Here is a 19,214-nt window from a genome sequence, read left to right on the forward strand (position 1 = left end):
AGCAATACCTGGAAAAGAAGGACCTTATGAGAGTGTCTGTCCAGAATCCTTTTTCTCCCCGTAAGTAACTTTTTGTTTAATTTTTGCTAAATAGAAATGTAATATACAAGGGGTGCCTGGGTGGCTCAGTTGGTTAAGCATCTGACTCTTGATTTTGGCTCAGGTAGTGACCTCACGGTTTGTGAGAGCCCCGCCTTGGGGTCTGTGCTGGCAGTGCAGAGCCTGCTTGGGATTCTGTCTCTCCTCTCTCTCTGCTGCTTCCCCCTGTGTGCGCGCGCTCTCTCTCTCTCGTGTGGACAAGCTCTCTTTCTAAATAAATAAACTTAAAAACATAAAAAAAGAAATGTAACATACAAAACAGAAAAGAAGACTAAAAATTCATATATATGCATTTTTTTAAAAATTTTTTTTAACGTTTATTTATTTTTGAGACAGAGAGAGACAGAGCATGAACGGGGGAGGGTCAGAGAGAGAGGGAGACACAGAATCCGAAACAGGCTCCAGGCTCTGAGCTGTCAGCACGGAGCCCGACGCGGGGCTCGAACTCACAGACCGCGAGATCATGACCTGAGACACGCAACCGACTGAGCCACCCAGGCACCCCTCATATATATGCATTTTTAAAAATACTGAAAAATTTAAGGTAGAAGAAAAAATCACACACAACCTTACTACCCGCAGTAATTACTACTAAAATTAGTACAGGGGTGCCTGGCTGGCTCAGTCGGTAGAGCACGTGACTCCTGATCTCAGGGTTGTGAGTTCAAGCCCTATGTTGTGTGTAGAGATTACTTAAAAATGAAATCTTAAAGAGGTACCTGGGTGGCTCAGTCAGTGAAGTGTCTGGCTTTAGCACAGGTCATGATCTCATGGTTCTTGTGCTCAAGCCCCACATTGGGCTCTCTGATGTCAGTGCAGAGCCTGCTTCCGATCCTGTGTTTCCTCTCTCTGCCCTTCCCCTGCTCGTGATCTTGCGTGCTCTCTCTCTCAAAGAATAAACATTAACAAAAAAAGAAATCTTAAGAAAAATTTATTGTATGTTCTTTTGGTTGTATTGTTCTCTTGTAAGTAACATTTTAGTATTATGAGTACATAAAAAAACAAAAACAAGGACAAAAAAGCCTGGGTTGAAGTGTAGTAGTTCTCCTTTATCCGTAGTTTCAGTTATCCACAATCAACCTCGGTCTGGAGGCAGATGATCCTCCTGACGTACTGTCGTCAGAAGGTCAGTAGTGGCCTAACACCGGGTCACAAGGCTGCATCACTCACCTCACATCCTGTCCCCACGTAGGCGTTTCATCATCTCACGTCATCACTAGAAAGGTGAGTACAGGACAGGAAGATATTTTGAGAGGGGAGAGCACATTCCCATAACTTTTTACGGTATATTGTTTTAATTGTTCTCTTTTATTATTAGTTATTGGTAACCTCCCTGCCTAATTTATAAATCAAACTACCCTAGGTGTGTATGGGAAAGAACATAGAATATAAGGGTTCGTACTGTGGGACATGTCAGACATCTCCTGAGGGTTTAGGAACACATGTCCCAGGGCTACCCGATCAGCGAGTTGTTACATTCCGTGCACCTGCTAAATCGTTTCTAGGCTGCAGGTGCTAGGGATTAAACTCCGTCTGCACTGGTGTGTGTTCTAACAGAATTTTCCCCCCACCCCCAGCCTCTTTTTTGGTCTTCAGAATTTTAATTGTTCTTTTAAAATTGATTTATATGATCTAATTTCTCCTCGTGCTTTTTTTTCTTTGTTTTGTAAAAATGATTAACTTCGGCAGATTTCAGCTCGTAATTAGTTGACTTGGGCATTTCTCAGTGAATTACTTTCGTGTTATCCATTCGCAGTTCTTAGGCTGGCAGTAAGCAAGTTACAGATGTGCTCTGTGTTAGGCTTTCCCTTCTGTGTCTCTCTTACTCTTCTCAGCTTCCGTTTCGAGGGGCTTTCAGCCTCCAGCACACGGACAGAGGGAAGGAAAAGCGGGGGTCCTGTGGGGGTTCTCTGAGAGGAGAGTTAAGTTGAGAAGCAACATGATTGGGTAATAGGAAAGGAACATTTTCGGGGTGTCCGGCTGCCTTCGTTGGAAGAGTGTGTGACTCTTGATCTTGGGGTCGAGTTTGAGTCCTTTGTTGGGTGTAGAGATTACTTAAATACAACTGAAAAAATAAAAAAAAAATAAAAAGGAACATTTTCTCTATGTAGAGACTGGTGCAGCCTATAAACGGTAGGGACGGTGTTAGAGTAGTTCCAGATGTGTTTTCCGTAGTAAAAGTAGCGATGGAAACTAGCTACCAAAGTGAGCTTCTCGTGTGTTTGTTTAAAACGTCTTTTATGTTGGTTCAGTTTTGAAATGTTGACACCATTAATCTAAAAATTATGAAGATTGTTGATTAAATGAGAGCACTATGTTGGGGCGTCTGGGTGGCTCAGTTGGTTAAACATCTGACTTCGGCCCAGGTCATAATCTCTTGGTTCACGAGTTCGAACCCTGCATCAGGCTTGTGCTGACAGCTCAGAGACAACCTGGAGCCTGCTTTGGATTCTGTGTCTCCTTCTCTCTCTCTCCCTCTGCCCCTCCCTGCACACGCTCTGTCTCTTTCTCTCTCTCAAAAATAAATAAACATTAAAAAAATTTTTTTAAAAACGAGAGCACTGTGCTGTGCTGTTGATTGAAGTTCTCTTTTCTAAGGTATTTGACTGAGAGGAACTTTTGATTTGACGGACTCAGGGCTTCACTTCTTGTCCAGTCCCCGTTAAAAGCAAAAGCCCTCAGATGTTTTGACGTCACGGAGTAACCATGGGCTCCAGAAATGGAGGACGGAAGATTGAAGAGTAAACGCAGTCAATGATTGATTCATACTTAATTTAAAACTAAAACTTCTTTTAGGAGGGTGGTCCTGTTTCAAATCCTGTTTACGCCAGTTGAAACTGGCCATGTTGATGAGGTAGTAGTCTAGAGTGTAGAGGCTACTTTGGGTAGAGCTCAGTGATAAACAACCTGATCTTTTTTTGAAAAAAAAAATTTTATTTTATGAGATCTTCCTTCTTAATGGATTTCTTTTTTTTTTTTTTTTTTTTTTCAACGTTTTATTTTTATTTTGGGACAGAGAGAGACAGAGCATGAACGGGGGAGGGGCAGAGAGAGAGGGAGACACAGAATCGGAAACAGGCTCCAGGCTCCGAGCCATCAGCCCAGAGCCTGACGCGGGGCTCGAACTCCCGGACCGCGAGATCGTGACCTGGCTGAAGTCGGACGCTTAACCGACTGCGCCACCCAGGCTCCCCATTAATGGATTTCTTAAAAATGTTTATTTGGGGCGCCTGGGTGGCGCAGTCGGTTAAGCGTCCGACTTCAGCCAGGTCACGATCTCGCGGTCCGGGAGTTCGAGCCCCGCGTCAGGCTCTGGGCTGATGGCTCGGAGCCTGGAGCCTGTTTCCGATTCTGTGTCTCCCTCTCTCTCTACCCCTCCCCCGTTCATGCTCTGTCTCTCTCTGTCCCAAAAATAAATAAAAAACGTTGAAAAAAAATTAAAAAAAAAAATGTTTATTTAATTTTGAGAGAGAGCGAGCCGGGGAGGGGCAGAGAGAGAGGGACAGAGGATCCAAAGCGGGCCCTGAGCTGTCAGTACAGAGCCTGACACGGGGCTCGAACGCACAAACTGCAAGATCATGACCTGAGCCAAAGTTGGACGCTTAACCAACTGAGCCACCCAGGCGCCCCTAAAATTTTTTTGACTTTATGATATGCAGACGTGGAAGAACTTCATAAATACAGAGGGTGCATAGTGAAAAGTTAGGCACCCCTTCACTCTGTCCTCTGGACCCCAGGTCTTTGTCTTAGAAGCAGGCAGGCAGTTCAGCAGTCCCTTGTGTATAGTCTGTAGATCTTCCGCCCGTACACAAGCCTGTATGTATTCTTCTTCACGGGACAACTTGGTTCTAATGTTTACTTTTGATACAGCATGAATGCTTTGCTTTTTGAACACCCCATCTTCCCCAGAAGAAGGAACGATGGCACTGATGAAGAGTTGAGATGAAAAGGAGAAAGTTGTCTAGTGAGCCATAGAATCAACCATGTATTTATAATTTGATGGTGGTTTTTCCTCAACTGCTCTGTAAAATTTACAGAGTCAGAAAGTTCAGGACATTTTATAATGGATATCATTTATAGAGATTAAATGTGGTGTTAATGATTGTCCATATAAAATGTCCCTTTGTCATCAGAAGTATAACACCCCCCACCCCACAATTATGGTTCTGATTTCTCCATAGGAAAAAAATGCATACCTCAAAGCATATTAGAAGTAGAAAGACCTTAGCAGTTACCTGGTTCAGCTCCCTGACATTAGGTGAGCAAATTGGATCTGAGCTTTGATTTCGGTATTTTTCTTAGGATACTGTCTTTAAGAGAGAGGAATACCTATGTGGTACGTGCATCATTAATGAAATTACCCAGCTGAAGAGGACTTTATAACAAAATGCTGATTTCTGCAACCTGGTATGATTGCAAATGGGCACAGTGTGGAGCAACCCTTGTGATTCTTCCAGGAAAACCTCAGTCTGGAGGGGAGATGCCGTCACTGCCTCTAGGCGCCCACTCTGCCAAACCGGGAGCCCTGCCTGGGAAGTCCCCTCCGTCACATGTCTGTGCCTGTCCCCAAGAGAAGCCACTTGGGACTCTGGCTCCGCAAGCTGAGGATGAGACAGAGGACGGCGGACTCTTCATTCCGATGGGTAGGCTTTGTTTCTCTTTTTTTCTTTTTTAATTAAAAAAAATCCTCTCTATTGAGGTATAATATGAAGCACAATATGGAGAAAACTGCACGTATCTTAAGAGATCCAAGTTCACTGAATTTCAGAGATTGCAAACACCCATGCAAGCAGGAACTGGATCAAAAACAGAATATTACCTGCACCCAGGGCCCTCGCTTTCAGTTACTACCAACACCCCACCCCTGCGGGACCATTATTCTGACTTCCTGGTTCACCTGTTTTGTACTTTATGAGTGGAATCATATGTATGTGTGTTTTGTGACTGCCTTTTTCCACTTGTGTTGTCATGTTATGAAATTGGCCCCCGTTGCTGCACGTACTTGTGGATTGCTCGTTTTCATTGCTGTGTAGTAGCCTGTTGGAGTGTTCTACTATTTCTTTATCCATTCAGCTCTTACCGGGCGTTAGGATGGTTCCTAGTTGCAGGCTACTCTGACTGGTGCTGCCGTGGATGTTCCTGTTGCAGATGTCTGGGTGAGCATCTGCACCTGATTTTCCTTGGGTGTAATTGCTAGGTCATAGGATTAGGCCTCTTTACATTTGTTTGAAATATTGTACGTAAAAAAAATTTTTTTTTAATATTTATTTTTGAGAGAGAGAGAGAGATCGCGAGTGTGAGCGGGGGAGGGGCAAAGAGAGAGGGAGACACAGAATGCTAAGCAGCTCCAGGCTCTGAGCGGTCAGCAACAGAGCCCGACGCAGGGCTTGAACCCACAAGCTGTGAGATCATGACCTGAACCGAAGTTGGATGCTCAACTGACTGAGCCACCCAGGTGCCCCTAAATATTGTATTTTTTTATTGTGAATTATAACACATACACACAAGTGAATAAAGACTTCTAGGGGCACCTGGGTGACCCAGTCGGTTAAGTGTCTGACTCTTGATTTCAGCTCAGGTCATGATCTCACGGTTGTGTGATCAAGCCCCTGTGCTGACTGTGGAGGCTGCTTGAGAGTCTCTCTCTCTGCCTCTCCCCTGCTCGAGCTTTATCTCTCAAAATAGATAAACAAACATTTTTTAAAAATTAAAAAAATTATGTAACAGCCACCACCATCAGCATATGGGATGTCTCTCTGACCGCAGAAGTTCTCTCATTCCCCTCTGCAGGCCTTCATCCTCCGCCCTTGGCACCTGCCAGTCTCCCTTCTGTTCTGGCAGGTTCCCGTTTTCTACGGTGTTATCACGCGTGTGGTGTCATACAGTACGGAGCCTTGCGCATCTGGTATCTTTCACCTAGTCTGATGCCTTTGAGATTCATTCGTGCTTTCATCGCTGAGTCGTGTTCATTCTGTTCCAACGAAGGACCACAGTTTGTTTACCTGTTCACCAGTTGATGGGCATTTGGATTGTTTCCAGGTTTTGCCTGAAACTGCTATAAATATTCACATGTAGGTCTTTGATAGATATAAATTTTCATTTTTCTGGGGTAAATAACTAAGAGTGTCATTGCTGGGGCTTATGGTTTATGTTTAACTTTGTAAGAAACTGCTGAACTGTGTTCCAGGGTGGCCGGACCATCTTACACTCCCACCTGCAGTATGTGAGATTTGCAGCTGATAGCCTCCAGCCAGCTGCTATCAGACGTTTAATTTTATCCGTTCTACTAGGTGTATTTCCTCCTGGTTTTCAATTGCATTTCCCCAAGGAATAATGCTCCAGAGCATATTTTCATGTGTTTATGGCCATCTGTAGATCATTTTTGGTGAAATGTTAGTTCATTGTTCTGTTGTTTGCCTTCATTCCTTTTGTAATTAGTACATATCTTGCAGGAAATACTTTAAAACTATGCGTCTGTCCTGTTCATCTTCAAATCTTTGTCCACTAATTTTAGCATCCATTGGTAGATTGCCTGTAACAGGCTTTTTTTTTTTTTTTTTTAACTTTATGTATTTATTTTGAAAAAGAGAGAGAGAGAACCAGCAGGGGAGGGGCAGAGAGAGGGAAGGATCCAAAGCAGGCTTTGTGCTGACAGCAGAGAGCCTATCGCGGGGCTCAAACTGACAAACCATGAGATCGTGACCTGAGCCAAAGTTGGATGTCCAACTGACTGAGCCACCCAGATGCTCCATTACTGTGTTCTTCTAATGGCAATTTTTTATTTCTCTCATGCCTTCTACTTCTATTAATTGGGATTTTCTATAAAGAAAAGCTGTCCTGGGGCACCTGGGTGGCTCAGTCAGTTAAGTAAGTGTCCGCCTCTTGATTTTGGCTCAGACAGGTCATAATCTCATGTTTCAGGAGTTCATGAGTTTGGGCCCTGCGTTGGGCTCTGCACTGATAGCATGGAGCCTGCTTGGGATTCTCTCTCTTCCCCCCACCTCTCCCTTGCTCACACATGCCCTCACTCTCTTTCCCTGAAAAGAAATAAACTTTAAAGAGGACCTGTCCCTTCTTCATTATTTATTTATTTTTTCAATTTTTATGTGAGCGTGGACTGAGATATTTATTTTATTATTTGAGTTACAATGCAGTACTGTCGTTATCTTGCTCACGTTGTTTTAGTGTTAGCTACAGGGAGATACTCCAGGATTTACTTTTGTGGAATATGGTTTTGGTGTCATATCAAGGAACACTGCCTAATCCTGGGGCACCCGGCTGGCTCGGTTTGGGAACCTCGAGACTCTGGATCTCAGAGGGTTGTGAGGTCGAGCTGCACACTGGGAGGAAAGCAGACTTAAAAAAAAAAAAAATGATTTAAAAAAGAAAAGGAACTCTGCCCAAACTGAGGTCACAGAGTTTCTTTTCTGCAAGTTGTATGGTTTTACATATTACATTTAGGTGTATGAACCGTGTTAATTTTTGTATCATCATGTGTGAGGTATGTTTGAGACTCTCTTGCATGTGGATGTTCACTTATTTCAGCACTATTTTTGGAAAATATTTTTTCTCCATTTAATTACCTTTGCACATAGGGCACCTGGGTGGCTCAGTCGGTTTGTCGTCCGACTTTGGCTCAGGTCATGATCTTGCAGTTTGTGAGTTCTAGCCCTGCGTTGGGCTCTGTGCTGACAGCTTGGAGCCTGGAGCCTGCTTCGGATTCTGTGTCTCCCTCTCTCTCTGCCCCTCCCCTATTCACACTCTGTGTCTGTCTCTCTCAAAAATAAATTAAAAAAAACATTTAAAAAATTAAGAAAAAATAAGTTACCTTTGCACCTATGTAAAAAAATCACTTGGCCATATTAGTGTGGACTTTTCTGGACTCTGTTCTGTCCCACTGATCTGTGTGTCTAACCTTTCACCAACACCACACAGGCTCGATCAGTATAACTTCACAGGGAGTGTCGAGGTCGGGTAGTATGAATCTTCACTTTGTCCTTTTTATTTTTATTTTTTATTATTTTTAATGTTACTTTTGAGAGAGAGAGAGAGAATGCGTGCGCATAAGCCGGGGAGAGGCAGAAAGAGAGAGAGACACAGAATCTGAAGCAGGCTCCAGGCTCTGAGCTATCAGCACAGAGCCCGATGTGGGGCGGGCTCGAACTCAGGAACCACATGATTATGACCTGAATGGAAGTTGTATGCTTAACTGACTGAACCACCCAGGTGCCCCCCCCCCCCCCCCCCCCCCGCCTTTTTAAAACAAGGTTATTAAACTCTTCTAGGTCATTTGCATTTCCATGTAAATTTGAGAATTGGGTTGTTATTTTCTTCAAAAATACTTGCTGAAATACTGATTGGAAATGAATCTGTGGATCAATTTGGGAAGAAAGTTGTCATCTTAACAGTATTGAGTCTACTAATCCGTAGCAAGATACATATATTTATTTAGACGTTTAAAAATTTCTCTCAGCAGTATTTTGTAGTTTTTACTATATACATTTTTCACTTATATTTTAGATTTATGAAACATGCATTTTTTTTTAATGCTTATGTCAGTTTTTCTTTTCAACTTCTAGTTTGTTGCCAACATACAGATAGAGTAGGCTTGGGTATATCAGTATATCTTGTGACTTTGCTATAAATTCATTTATTAGCTGTATATACTTTATAGATTCTTTTTTGTTTTTATTTTATTATTATTTTTTAATGTTTATTTATTTTTGAGAGAAAGAGTGCAAGCGGAGGAGGGGCAGACAGAGGGGGAGACGTAGAATTGGAAGCAGGCTCTAGGTTCTGAGCTGTCAGCACAGAGCCCGACATGGGGCTCGAACCCACGAACCGAGAAATAATGACCTGAGCCGAAGTCAGATGCTTAACCAACTGAGCCACCCAGGTGCCCCCATTCTTTTTTGTTTTTGAAGAGTTTATTTGTTTTGAGAGAGAGGGAGAGAGAGAATCCCAAGCAGGCCCTGCGCTCACAGTGCGGTGAGATCGTGACCTGAACTGAAATTGAGTCGGAGGCTTAATGGACTGAGCCACCCAGGCACCCTTACTTTATAGATTCTTTAACAATTTCTTACAGAGATAATTATGTCATCTGAGAACAAGGGGTTTTTTTTGACCTTCATTTCTCTTTCTTCCTCTTCTTCCCTTTATATCTCCCTCCCTCTTTCTCTTCCTTTCCGTTTGTCAGTCCCCCTTTACTGTGTACAACCCTGAGGGGAAGTGGCGAGAGGGGTCGTCTTTCCTGTGTTCCTGGTCTCAGGGAAGTATGTTCCGTCTTTCATCGTGGAGCTGAAGCTGGTTTATGGCTGTGGTGTATTGGATTGAGGAAGTTCTCTACTGTTCCTAGTTGCTGAGAGTTTTTATGGTGAATTGATGTTAGATTTTGTGAAAAGCTTTCTCTGCCTCTATTGAGATCATCTTTTGTTTTGTTTTTTGCTTTTGATCTGTTGATATAGTGAATTATATCGATTGATTTTCAAATTTGAAAGCAATTTTGCATTTCTGGGGTAAGCCACACCTTTTGGCCATGATATATTGCCCTTTTTATACATTGCTGGATTTGATTTGCTAGTATTTTAAAGATTTTTGTATCTGGTCAATAGTTTTCTTGTACTGTCTTTGTATGGTTTGATATTGGGGTCATGCTGAGTTGGGAAGTGTTCCCTTTTTGTGCTTTTGTTTTTGGAAGAGTGTGTGTGAATTGGTATTCCTTCTTCCTTTTCTTAATATTTATTTTTTTATTTTGAAAGAGAGAGTACATACGCATGAGCTGGTGAGGGGCAGAGAGATTGAGAGAGAGAGAGAGAGAGAGAGAGAGAGAGAGAGAGAGAGAGAGAAAGAAAATCCCCTGGTAGGCTCTGTGCCGCTAATGCAGAACCCATGGGGCTCGAACCCACGAACTGAGATCATGGCCTGAGCCAAAGTTGGATGTTTAATTGACAGCCACCCAGGTGTCCCTACAGTTGGTATCTTTCAAGGTATTTGTCTGTTTCGTCTACCTTGTCACATTTATTGGCATAAATGTTTTCATAATATTCCTTTGTTATCTTTCTATTATCTGTAGGGTCTGCAGCGGTGTCTGTTCTTTTATTCTTGATACTGGTGATTTGTGTCTTTTTCTTAACCACTCTGGCTAGACGGTTTTCAGTATTCATCTTTGAATTCAAAGGACAAGCTTTTGATTTCATTAATTTCTCTATTTTTCTATTTTCTATTTCATTGATTTTTGTCTGTTTTCTTTCTCCTTGCTTTGGGTTTAATTTGGTCTTTTTCTGGTTTTCTTAAAGTGGAAGCTTAGATCACTGATTTGAGACTTTTCTTATTTTTTAATAGTACTTAATATGTCACTTTCCTGTTAAACACTTGTGTTAGCTGTGCCCCGCAGATTTTGTTTGATATGTTATATTTCATGGACTTCAGTTGACAATATTTTCTAATTTCCTTTGGGATGTCTTCTTTGACCCACAGATTATTCAGAAGTGTGTAGTTTTATTTCTAAATATTTGGAGAATTTCCAGCTATCTTTCTGTTACTGATTTCTAATTTAATTCTCTTGAGTTCATGTCCTATTTTGTATCATTTCATTCTTTTTCTGTTTATTGAGGTTTATTTTAGGGCCCAGAATGTACTCTCTCTCTCTTTTTAAAAAATTTTTTTTAATGTTCTATTTATTTTTGAGAGAGAGAGAGAGACAGAGCATGAGTGGGGCAGGAGCAGAGACAGAGAGGGAGACACAGAATCCCAAGCAGGCTTCAGGCTCTGAGCTGTCAGCACAGAGTCCCAACGCGGGGCTTGAACTCACGAACTGTGAGGTCATGACCTGAGCCGAAGTCGGACGCTTAACTGACTGAGCCACCCAGGCACCCGAGAATATAATCTTTGTGGTAGCTCTTCCATATGTATTTGAAAAGAATATGTATTCTGTTGTTTCGAGGTGCACTGTTCTATAAATGTCAGTTAGGTCAAGTTGATTGATAGCGTTGTTCAGTTCTTCTCTTCCTACTTTTCTCTTGGGGAAAGGTCTATTTGTCAATTATTGTGAAGGAAATGTTGATATCTCCAATTATCGTTGTGGATTTGTCTATATTTCCTTTTAGCTCTATCAGTTTTAGCTCTATATACTTTTATTCATTTTAAAAGGTTTTCATTATTTTTAATATTTACTTATTTTGAGAGAAAGAGTGAGTGGGGGAAGATAAAGAGAGGGAGACAGAGAATCCCAAGCATGCTCTGTAGCTGTTAGCACACAGCCCATTGTGGGGCTTTAACTGACAAACTGTGAGATCATGACTTGAGCCGAAACTGAGTTAGATGCTTAACAGACTCAGTCACCCGGGTGCCCCTTAAGTAATCTTTATACCCCACGTGGGGCTCAAACTCACGACCCTGAGATCAAGAGTTGTGTGCTCCACTGATGGGGCCAGCCAAGTGCCCCTGCTCTGCATATTTTAAAACTCTGTGTTTAGGTGCATGTACCTAATGACAAATGTGATTGCGTTTTGAGTGTTAGAGCAAACTGGTGTTTCTGGGATGAACCTATTTGGTCATGACGTATCAGACTTTCCATGAGCTGCCGGACCCATTTCCTGATACATGGTTCAAGGTTTTGTGTCTTTATTTATGAGAGGTACTGGCTTTAATTTTCTTATAATGTCTTTTTCATGTGTTGGTGTTTGGTAACTGGCCTTATAAAATGAATTGGGGGGTGCCTGGGTGGCTCAGTTGGTTGAGCATCTGACTTCACCTCAGGTCATGATCTCATAGCTCATGAGTTCGAGCCCTGTGTCGGGCTCTGTGCTGACAGCTCAGAGCCTGGAGCCTGCTTCGGATTCTGTGTGTGTCTCTCTCTCTGCCTCTAACCCACTCGCATTCTAACTTTGTCTCTCTCAAAAATAAACATACGTTAAAAAAAATAATAAAATGAATTGGGAACTTTCCCATCATTGTCCACTCTCTGGAAGGTTTATGTAAGGCTATTATTTATTTCTCAAAATTTTGTAAGACTTCACCAAGAAGTTACCTAGGCTTGGAGTTCTCTTTGTCAAAAGGATTTTAAATTATGGAGTAAATTCTTTAATAATTTTAGGACTATTCAGATTTCCTGTTTCTGTCAGTTTTGGTCAGTTGTGTTTTTCAAGGAATTTGTACGTTTTCTCTAAATTGTCAAATATTTTGATGTAAAGTTGTTTATAAAAGGCTTATTTTGGAATTTTTTTTGGGGGGGGGGTTTAGTTTTTAACTAATCTCCATACCCAACAGGGATTGAACTCCATGACACCCAGATTAAGAGTTGCACACTCCACCAAACTGAGCCAGCCAAGTGCCTCTATTTTGGGGTATCTTTAAGATTTTTTTAGGTTTATTTATTTATTTTGAGAGAGAGAGAGAGAGAGAGAGAGAGAGAGAGAGAGAGAGAGAGAGAATGAGTAAGTGAGTTGGGGAAGGGCAGAGGGAGAAGGAGAGAGAGGGAATCCCAAGCAGGCTCTGCACTGTTAGAACAGAGACCAATGAAGGGCTAGAACTCATGAACCATGAGATAAGGACCTGAGCTGAAGTTGGGTGCTTAACTGACTGAGCCACCCAGGCACCCCTGTCCTCTTTATTTCTGGTTGGAAACTTTTTGTTGATAAGTCTGATTTTTTTGTTGGTAAGTTTGGCTTGAGGTTTATCAATTTTATTAATCTTTTCAAAGAACCACCTTTTGGCTTTCTTTTTTTTAAATTCTATTTATGTTTTCTGTTTCATTGGTTTCTGTTCATTATTTCCTTCCTGAAATTTACCTTATTTGATTTGTTCTTTTCTAGCCTCTTGTAAGATTTTCACTTGTTTTCTAACATATACATGCACAGTTGTAACTTTCCCTTGAAGCATTGCTTTTGCTGCGTTCTGCAAGCTATGATGTGTCATATTTTTGCTTTCATTCATCTTAAAATATTTCTAATTTCCTTTATGATTTTTTCTTTGATTTATGGATTATTTAGAGATACATTGCTTACTTTCCAAATATTTGAGGATCTTTCCAGTTAAACTTCTTTATTTATTTCTAGCTAATTCCACTGTGGTCAAAGAGTATATTCCGTATGATACCTGACCTTTGAAAATTGTTGAGCCTTAGTGAGCATATGGTCTGTTTTATGTGCCCATAAAAATAATGTATTTTGTGGGTGTCATTTAGACACTTGTCATTTAGATCAAGTATTGTGTTCTACATATGTCTGTAAGTTCAAGTTTATTATTTATATTGTTCAGATCTCTTATGTCCTTACTGATTTCTTTGTCTACTGTTGTATCAGTTACTGAATGACATTTGTCAAAATCTCCAAATATGACTGTGGCTTTATCCTTTTTTTCCCTGTCAACTTTTATTTTATATATTTAAGCTCTATTATCAGATGCATACCAATTTAGAATTGTTTTGTCTTCCTGTTGAATTAACTCAATTCGTATGAAACGTTCCTTTTTATATTCTTGCCTTAAAATTTTCTTTGTGATATTCGTGTATACATGGTATATAGTATTTATATTCTTTTGCTTTCAACCTTTCTTGTGCCTTTATTTTTAAAATGTTTCTCCTAAGGGTGCCTGGGTGGCTCAGTCGGATAAGGGTATCTGACTCTTGATCTCGGCTCAGGTCATGATCTCACGGTTTGTGGGTTTGAGCCCTGCGTTGGGCTCTGTGCTGACAGCTTGGAGCCTAGAGCCTGCTTCATTCAGAATTCTGTGTCTCATTCTCTCTCTGCCCCTCCCTGACTTGTTCTCTGTCTCTCAAAAATAAATAAATGTATTAAAAATTGTTTTTAAATGTTTCTCCTATGTGTAGCCTAGTCTTTTTTAAAAAAAACTTAGTCCGAACATTTTTGCTTTTTAATTAGCTCATATATTTTGTTTATATTTAATGTAATTTGAGTTTATGTTTAATGTATTACTATATTTAACGTTATACATAAGTTGAGTTTATATTTAACATAACGTAAGTTGAATTTTCTATTTTCCTGTTTTTTTTTTGTTTCTTCTTTCCTTCTTTTGATTAACCAAGTACTTTTATTTTTCTTCGTTATTAGTTCTTTAGTTTTATATTCTTTTTTCTTGTACATGTTACTCTATAGATTAACAATATGCATCTTTTTATTTATTTATTTATTTATTTTTAATTTTTTTTTTTTTTCAACGTTTATTTATTTTTGGGACAGAGAGAGACAGAGCATGAACGGGGGAGGGGCAGAGAGAGAGGGAGACACAGAATCGGAAACAGGCTCCAGGCTCCGAGCCATCAGCCCAGAGCCCGACGCGGGGCTCGAACTCCCGGACCGCGAGATCGTGACCTGGCTGAAGTCGGACGCTTAACCGACTGCGCCACCCAGGCGCCCCTGCATCTTTTTATTTTTAAAAGTAGTCCAAGATTTGATGTGTTTTTATGTTTTTAAATTTAGAAAAATTTTTTTAAAGTTTATTTTGAGAGAGAGACAGTGCAAGTTGGGGAGGGGCAGAGAGAGAGGGCAGAGAGAGAAGCCCAGGCAGGTTCCACATTGTCAGGGCAGAGGGAGATGTGAGGCTCAAATTTATGAACCATGAGATCATGACCTGAGCTAAAACCAAGAGTCAGACACTTAACCAACTGAGCCACTCATGTGCCCCAAAACTTTTTTTCTTTTTTTTTAAAGTGAGCTATATGCCCACTGTGAGGCTTGAACTCATGACCCTGAGATCAAGAGTCACATCCTCTACCAACTGAGCCAGGCAAGTGCCCCAACATATACATCTTCGAAATTATTACATTGTACCTTAAATGTGTGCTTTTACCACTTTCAAAACAATACAGGAATTTTATAGCCATTTCACTACATATATCTACTCCTGCCTTTTGTGCTATTGATGTTATGTTTTACTTCTTCATAAGTTTTAAACCCCTAAGACGTTATTGTTACTATGTTAGCCAGTCAGTATTCATTTATATTGATCATAGAGCTAACCTGTCTTGTGCTTTGATTCATCCTGAAATTCTTTGCTTTGTTTTTATCTGGCATCATTTATATATATATATTTAATGTTTACTCGTTTTTGAGAGGGAGGGGAGGGGTAGAGAGAGAGATGGAGACACAGAATCCACAGCAGGCTCCAGGCTCTGAGTTGTCAGCACAGGGCCCGACATGGGGCTCAAACTCACGAACATGACCTGAGCCGAAGTTGGATGCTTAACCAACTGAGCCACCCAGGCACGCCTATACTGTATTTATTGAAAAAAAATCCACATATAAGTGGATGTGAACAGTTCAAACCTGTGTTGTCTGAGGGTAAATTGTAGTTTTACATAGTTTTACAGTTGTTTTTGGTGGGAAGGTTTCCCGTGTTAAAAAAAAAAAAAAACATAGTTGTGGCCAGAATCAGAGGTCCTGGGTGTGGTTTTTTTTTTTTTTTTTAATTAAATTTTTTTTTTTTCAACGTTTATTTATTTTTGGGACAGAGAGAGATAGAGCATGAACGGGGGAGGGGCAGAGAGAGGGAGACACAGAATCGGAAACAGGCTCCAGGCTCCGAGCCGTCAGCCCAGAGCCCGACGCGGGGCCCGAACTCCCGGACCGCGAGATCGTGACCTGGCTGAAGTCGGACGCTCAACCGACTGCGCCACCCAGGCGCCCCTGGGTGTGTTTTTGACAAGGTTCTTAAGCAACTGTTTTCATACATCATGGCAATTTTGGTGATATTACAGAACCCACCTATATTTTTACTGACTTCATCCACTTTACAGTACACTTATAGTGTATTTTACTTTCAATTTATTGGTTACATCATTGGATTTATTTTTCAGGGAATGGCTTGTTTTTAGCCATCTTCTATCACATGGAAGGAAAAATTAGATTTTCTTCTTTATCTTTTCCAGTCTGGTCTTTGGAAGCCAAAAAAAAGGGGCTTCCTTTTTCTAATTTTAAATTTCAACTCTTTAGAATTCAGAGTCCATGGTATCCCAGTATTTTAGAAGATAAAGGATTAGTTTTAAAACAGAATAGCAAATAGTTGAACTATCTGTTCTTTTTTGGATTGACTGTGTAGTGTTTTGGAATTTGAATGCATTAGATTTTCCTTACAGACATACACTCCATAATAAAAACTCAGCATTACAATCAGAAATCAGAGGAGAAATATGTATGCGTAATGTAATTTAGACACTGAGATGGTTTAACTCCACTTTGATTCCGTGTTTATATTCTAAATGTAATTATGCTAACTCTAATGATTTTTTCCATGACAAAATACTTGCATTTAAATTTTATGATGGGGCACCTGGGTGGCTCAGTTGGTTAAGCGTCCGACTTTGGGTAGGTCATGATCTCACAGTTGGTGAGTTTGAGCTCCACATTGGGCTCTGTGGGCTCTGTGCTGTCAGCGTGGAGACTGCTTAGGATTCTCGCCCCCACCCAACAACCCTCCCGGCTCCTGAGCTCGCTCACTCTCTCTTTCTCAAAAATAAACATTGTAAAAAATCAATTTCATGATAAAATTTCATCACAATTCATTTGTTATTATTTTATTTTTCTTCATTTAAATTATTTTGGTATTTCATTTTTTATTTTATTTCTAGCGGGGATAAATGTTTTTCAGCGTATATCCTAAGACAGTGCTACTCAAAGTGTGGTCTGAGAACCAGGGCCAAGTTTGAGAACTAGTTTGAAACAAAGTAATTTATGGAAACTGAGAGTGAAGGTTTAGAAATTTCATAACATTTGACATGATGGCTACGTTCTTTTTTTTTTTTTTAAGTTTATTTATTTTGAGAGGGGTGGGGAGGGGCAGAGAGAAGAGGAGAGAGAGAATCTCAAGTAGGCTCTGCACTGTCAGCACAGAGCCGGATGTGAGTCTTAGAAAGTCATGGACCTCAAGGTCATGACCTGAACTGAAATCAAGAGTTAGACACTTAACTGACTGAGCCATCCAGGCACCCCCATTCTTTTTTTTTTTTAATGTTTATTTTGAGAGTGTGCTCAAGAGTGGGGGAGGGGCAGAGAGAGAGAGAGAGAGAGAGAGAAAATACCAAGCAGGCTCCATGCTGTCAGGGCAGAGTCCAATGTGGGGCTTGAACTCTCGAACTGTGAGATCATGACCTGAGCCAAAATCAAGAGTTGAACGAAGGCTTAACCAACTGAGCCACCCAGGTTCCTGAGAAGCTCTTTTTTTAGTTTATTTTGAGAGAGAGCGAGAGCGCATGGCAGGGGCGGGAGAGAGATAGAGGGAGAGAGAGAATCCCAAGTAGGCTCCGCACCGTCAGCACAGAGCCAGCCCGATGTGGGGCTCCAACCCATGAACTGTGAGATCATGACCTGAGCCAAAATCAAGAGTCAGGCACCCAGCTGACTGAGCCCCCCAGGTGCCTCGAGAAGCTCTGTTTTAAAGGATAGTTTGGTTCCTCATCAACTAACTATATAAAATTCTATAAAATTTAGCTGCTTCCATTATATGTTTCCTTTTCTGGCCTTCATTTTAGTGAATTCTGATTACATTTTGTACGTCTAAATTTTATAAAGATTTCATTTTTTGGTGATGTCTCAGTTAACAAACTTTGTTGCTTCTAGTATAGTATTAATAGTTTGAACTTCTGTCATTTCTTTGAAACTTTTTCCCCCCTGGATCAGTTTTGCAATTGACAGTGTTACTAATAACATGGTAGGATAGGATTGGAAGGCGGAATCAGAGCTTCTTCGGGTCTCAGAAATCTTTGTTCTGCAACCGCTGGGTCGTTATTAGCTGCAGCCCAGGGAAGATGAGGAGGCAAGGGCAGATGGCAGTACCACGACCGGGCCAGACCGGGCCCACCCGGTCTGCATGAGAGAGGATGCGAGAGGAAGGGTGGGGCGCAAAGAGAGGGCATCCAGGAGACTCGACGAGAGAGGAGTTCTGGGATTCATGGAGAACCGGTGAGGTAAGAGAGACTCGGGGGAAAGATGTGGATACAGAGGCCTTTGGGGAGTTTTGTTGTGTGTTGTGTGGTGTAGTTCTCCCTTTGTTGCTTTCTCAAAAAAGCATCAGTCAAGAGCTTTATCACTCTTAAGACACTTTGTGAGGCTTTATCTTCCTTTTGCGGCACATCTTGAAGCAGCACATTTGGTTTAGGTGTCACGACTGTAAGACGCTCGTGTTTGAATTCTACCTTTTCTTTTTTTTTCACTTAAAAATCATTATCAGAAAAATTTCCATTTCACTGAGAGCTCTTTTTTTTTTAAGGTTTTTAAAAATGTTTATTTTTAGGGCGCCTAGGTGGCTCAGTCGGTTAAGTGATCAACTCCAGCTCATGGTTCATGAGATCGAGCCCCATGTCAGGCTCTCTGCTGTCAGCACAGAGCCTGCTTGGGATTCTCGGTCTCCCTTTCTTTCTGCCCTTCCCCCACACCTGCACACGCACTCTCTTTCTCTAAACGTTAAAAAAAAAAAAAAAGTACATTTTTACTTGTCTCCTCCCTCCACAATTGCTTAAAAAAGACAATTTTTAATGACTCAGTTACAGTCCAGCATATGAATGTACCATTGTTCACTTAACCACTCCTGTAATATTGGATGTTTAGGTGTTTTCCATCTTTTTGCTAAAATAATTAATGTTGGGACACATGGGTGGCTCGGTTGGGTGGGTGTCTGACTCTTGATCTCAGCTCGGGTCATGATCTTGCGGTTTCTGGGTTCGAGCCTGCGTCTGCCTCTACGCTGGGCAGCATGGAGCCTGCTTGGGATTCTCTCTCTCCCTCTCTGTCTGCCCCTTCCCTGTGTGTGTGCTCTGTCTCTCACTCTCAAATAAATGAACTTCAGGGAAGAAGAAAAATAATGTTGAAATGAACAGTGTGATGATTAGTCTGTGCAGGTCTAATTATTTCCTTAAGAATAAGAATTACTGGGTTGGGAGTCGTACACAATGATCAGATTCTTGGTGTGTGTTCACAAGTCACTAATAATTTTTCGCGATGCAAATATTGCCAGGCTGTGGCTTGAAGGTCACAAAATCCTTTTAAACAGAGAAGGTCATCTTCATGTGACTCCTCTCTAATACGTGTTCGCAGAGGGCAGCAGGCCGAGAACGTCGGACGGATGAGAACTTCGTTTTGGGATTATGTGATAGTCTGTTTCAA

General features: G+C 41.2%; 1 protein-coding gene across 5 annotated transcripts in view; it reads left to right on the forward strand.

Annotated features, from left to right (window-relative positions):
* The window catches only part of LOC122476000 (GON-4-like protein), a 75,544-nt gene that overhangs the window by 7,556 nt on the left and 48,774 nt on the right, over positions 1–19,214 (forward strand). For all 5 annotated transcript variants that reach the window (XM_043568149.1, XM_043568153.1, XM_043568148.1 and 2 more), the window contains exon 3: positions 4,557–4,742. In XM_043568149.1, coding sequence (XP_043424084.1) covers positions 4,557–4,742 — 186 coding nt within the window. The remainder of the gene's footprint in view (positions 1–4,556; positions 4,743–19,214) is intronic.

This window comes from Prionailurus bengalensis, chromosome E4 (genome assembly GCF_016509475.1).
Source record: "Prionailurus bengalensis isolate Pbe53 chromosome E4, Fcat_Pben_1.1_paternal_pri, whole genome shotgun sequence".
NCBI lineage: Eukaryota > Metazoa > Chordata > Mammalia > Carnivora > Felidae > Prionailurus > Prionailurus bengalensis.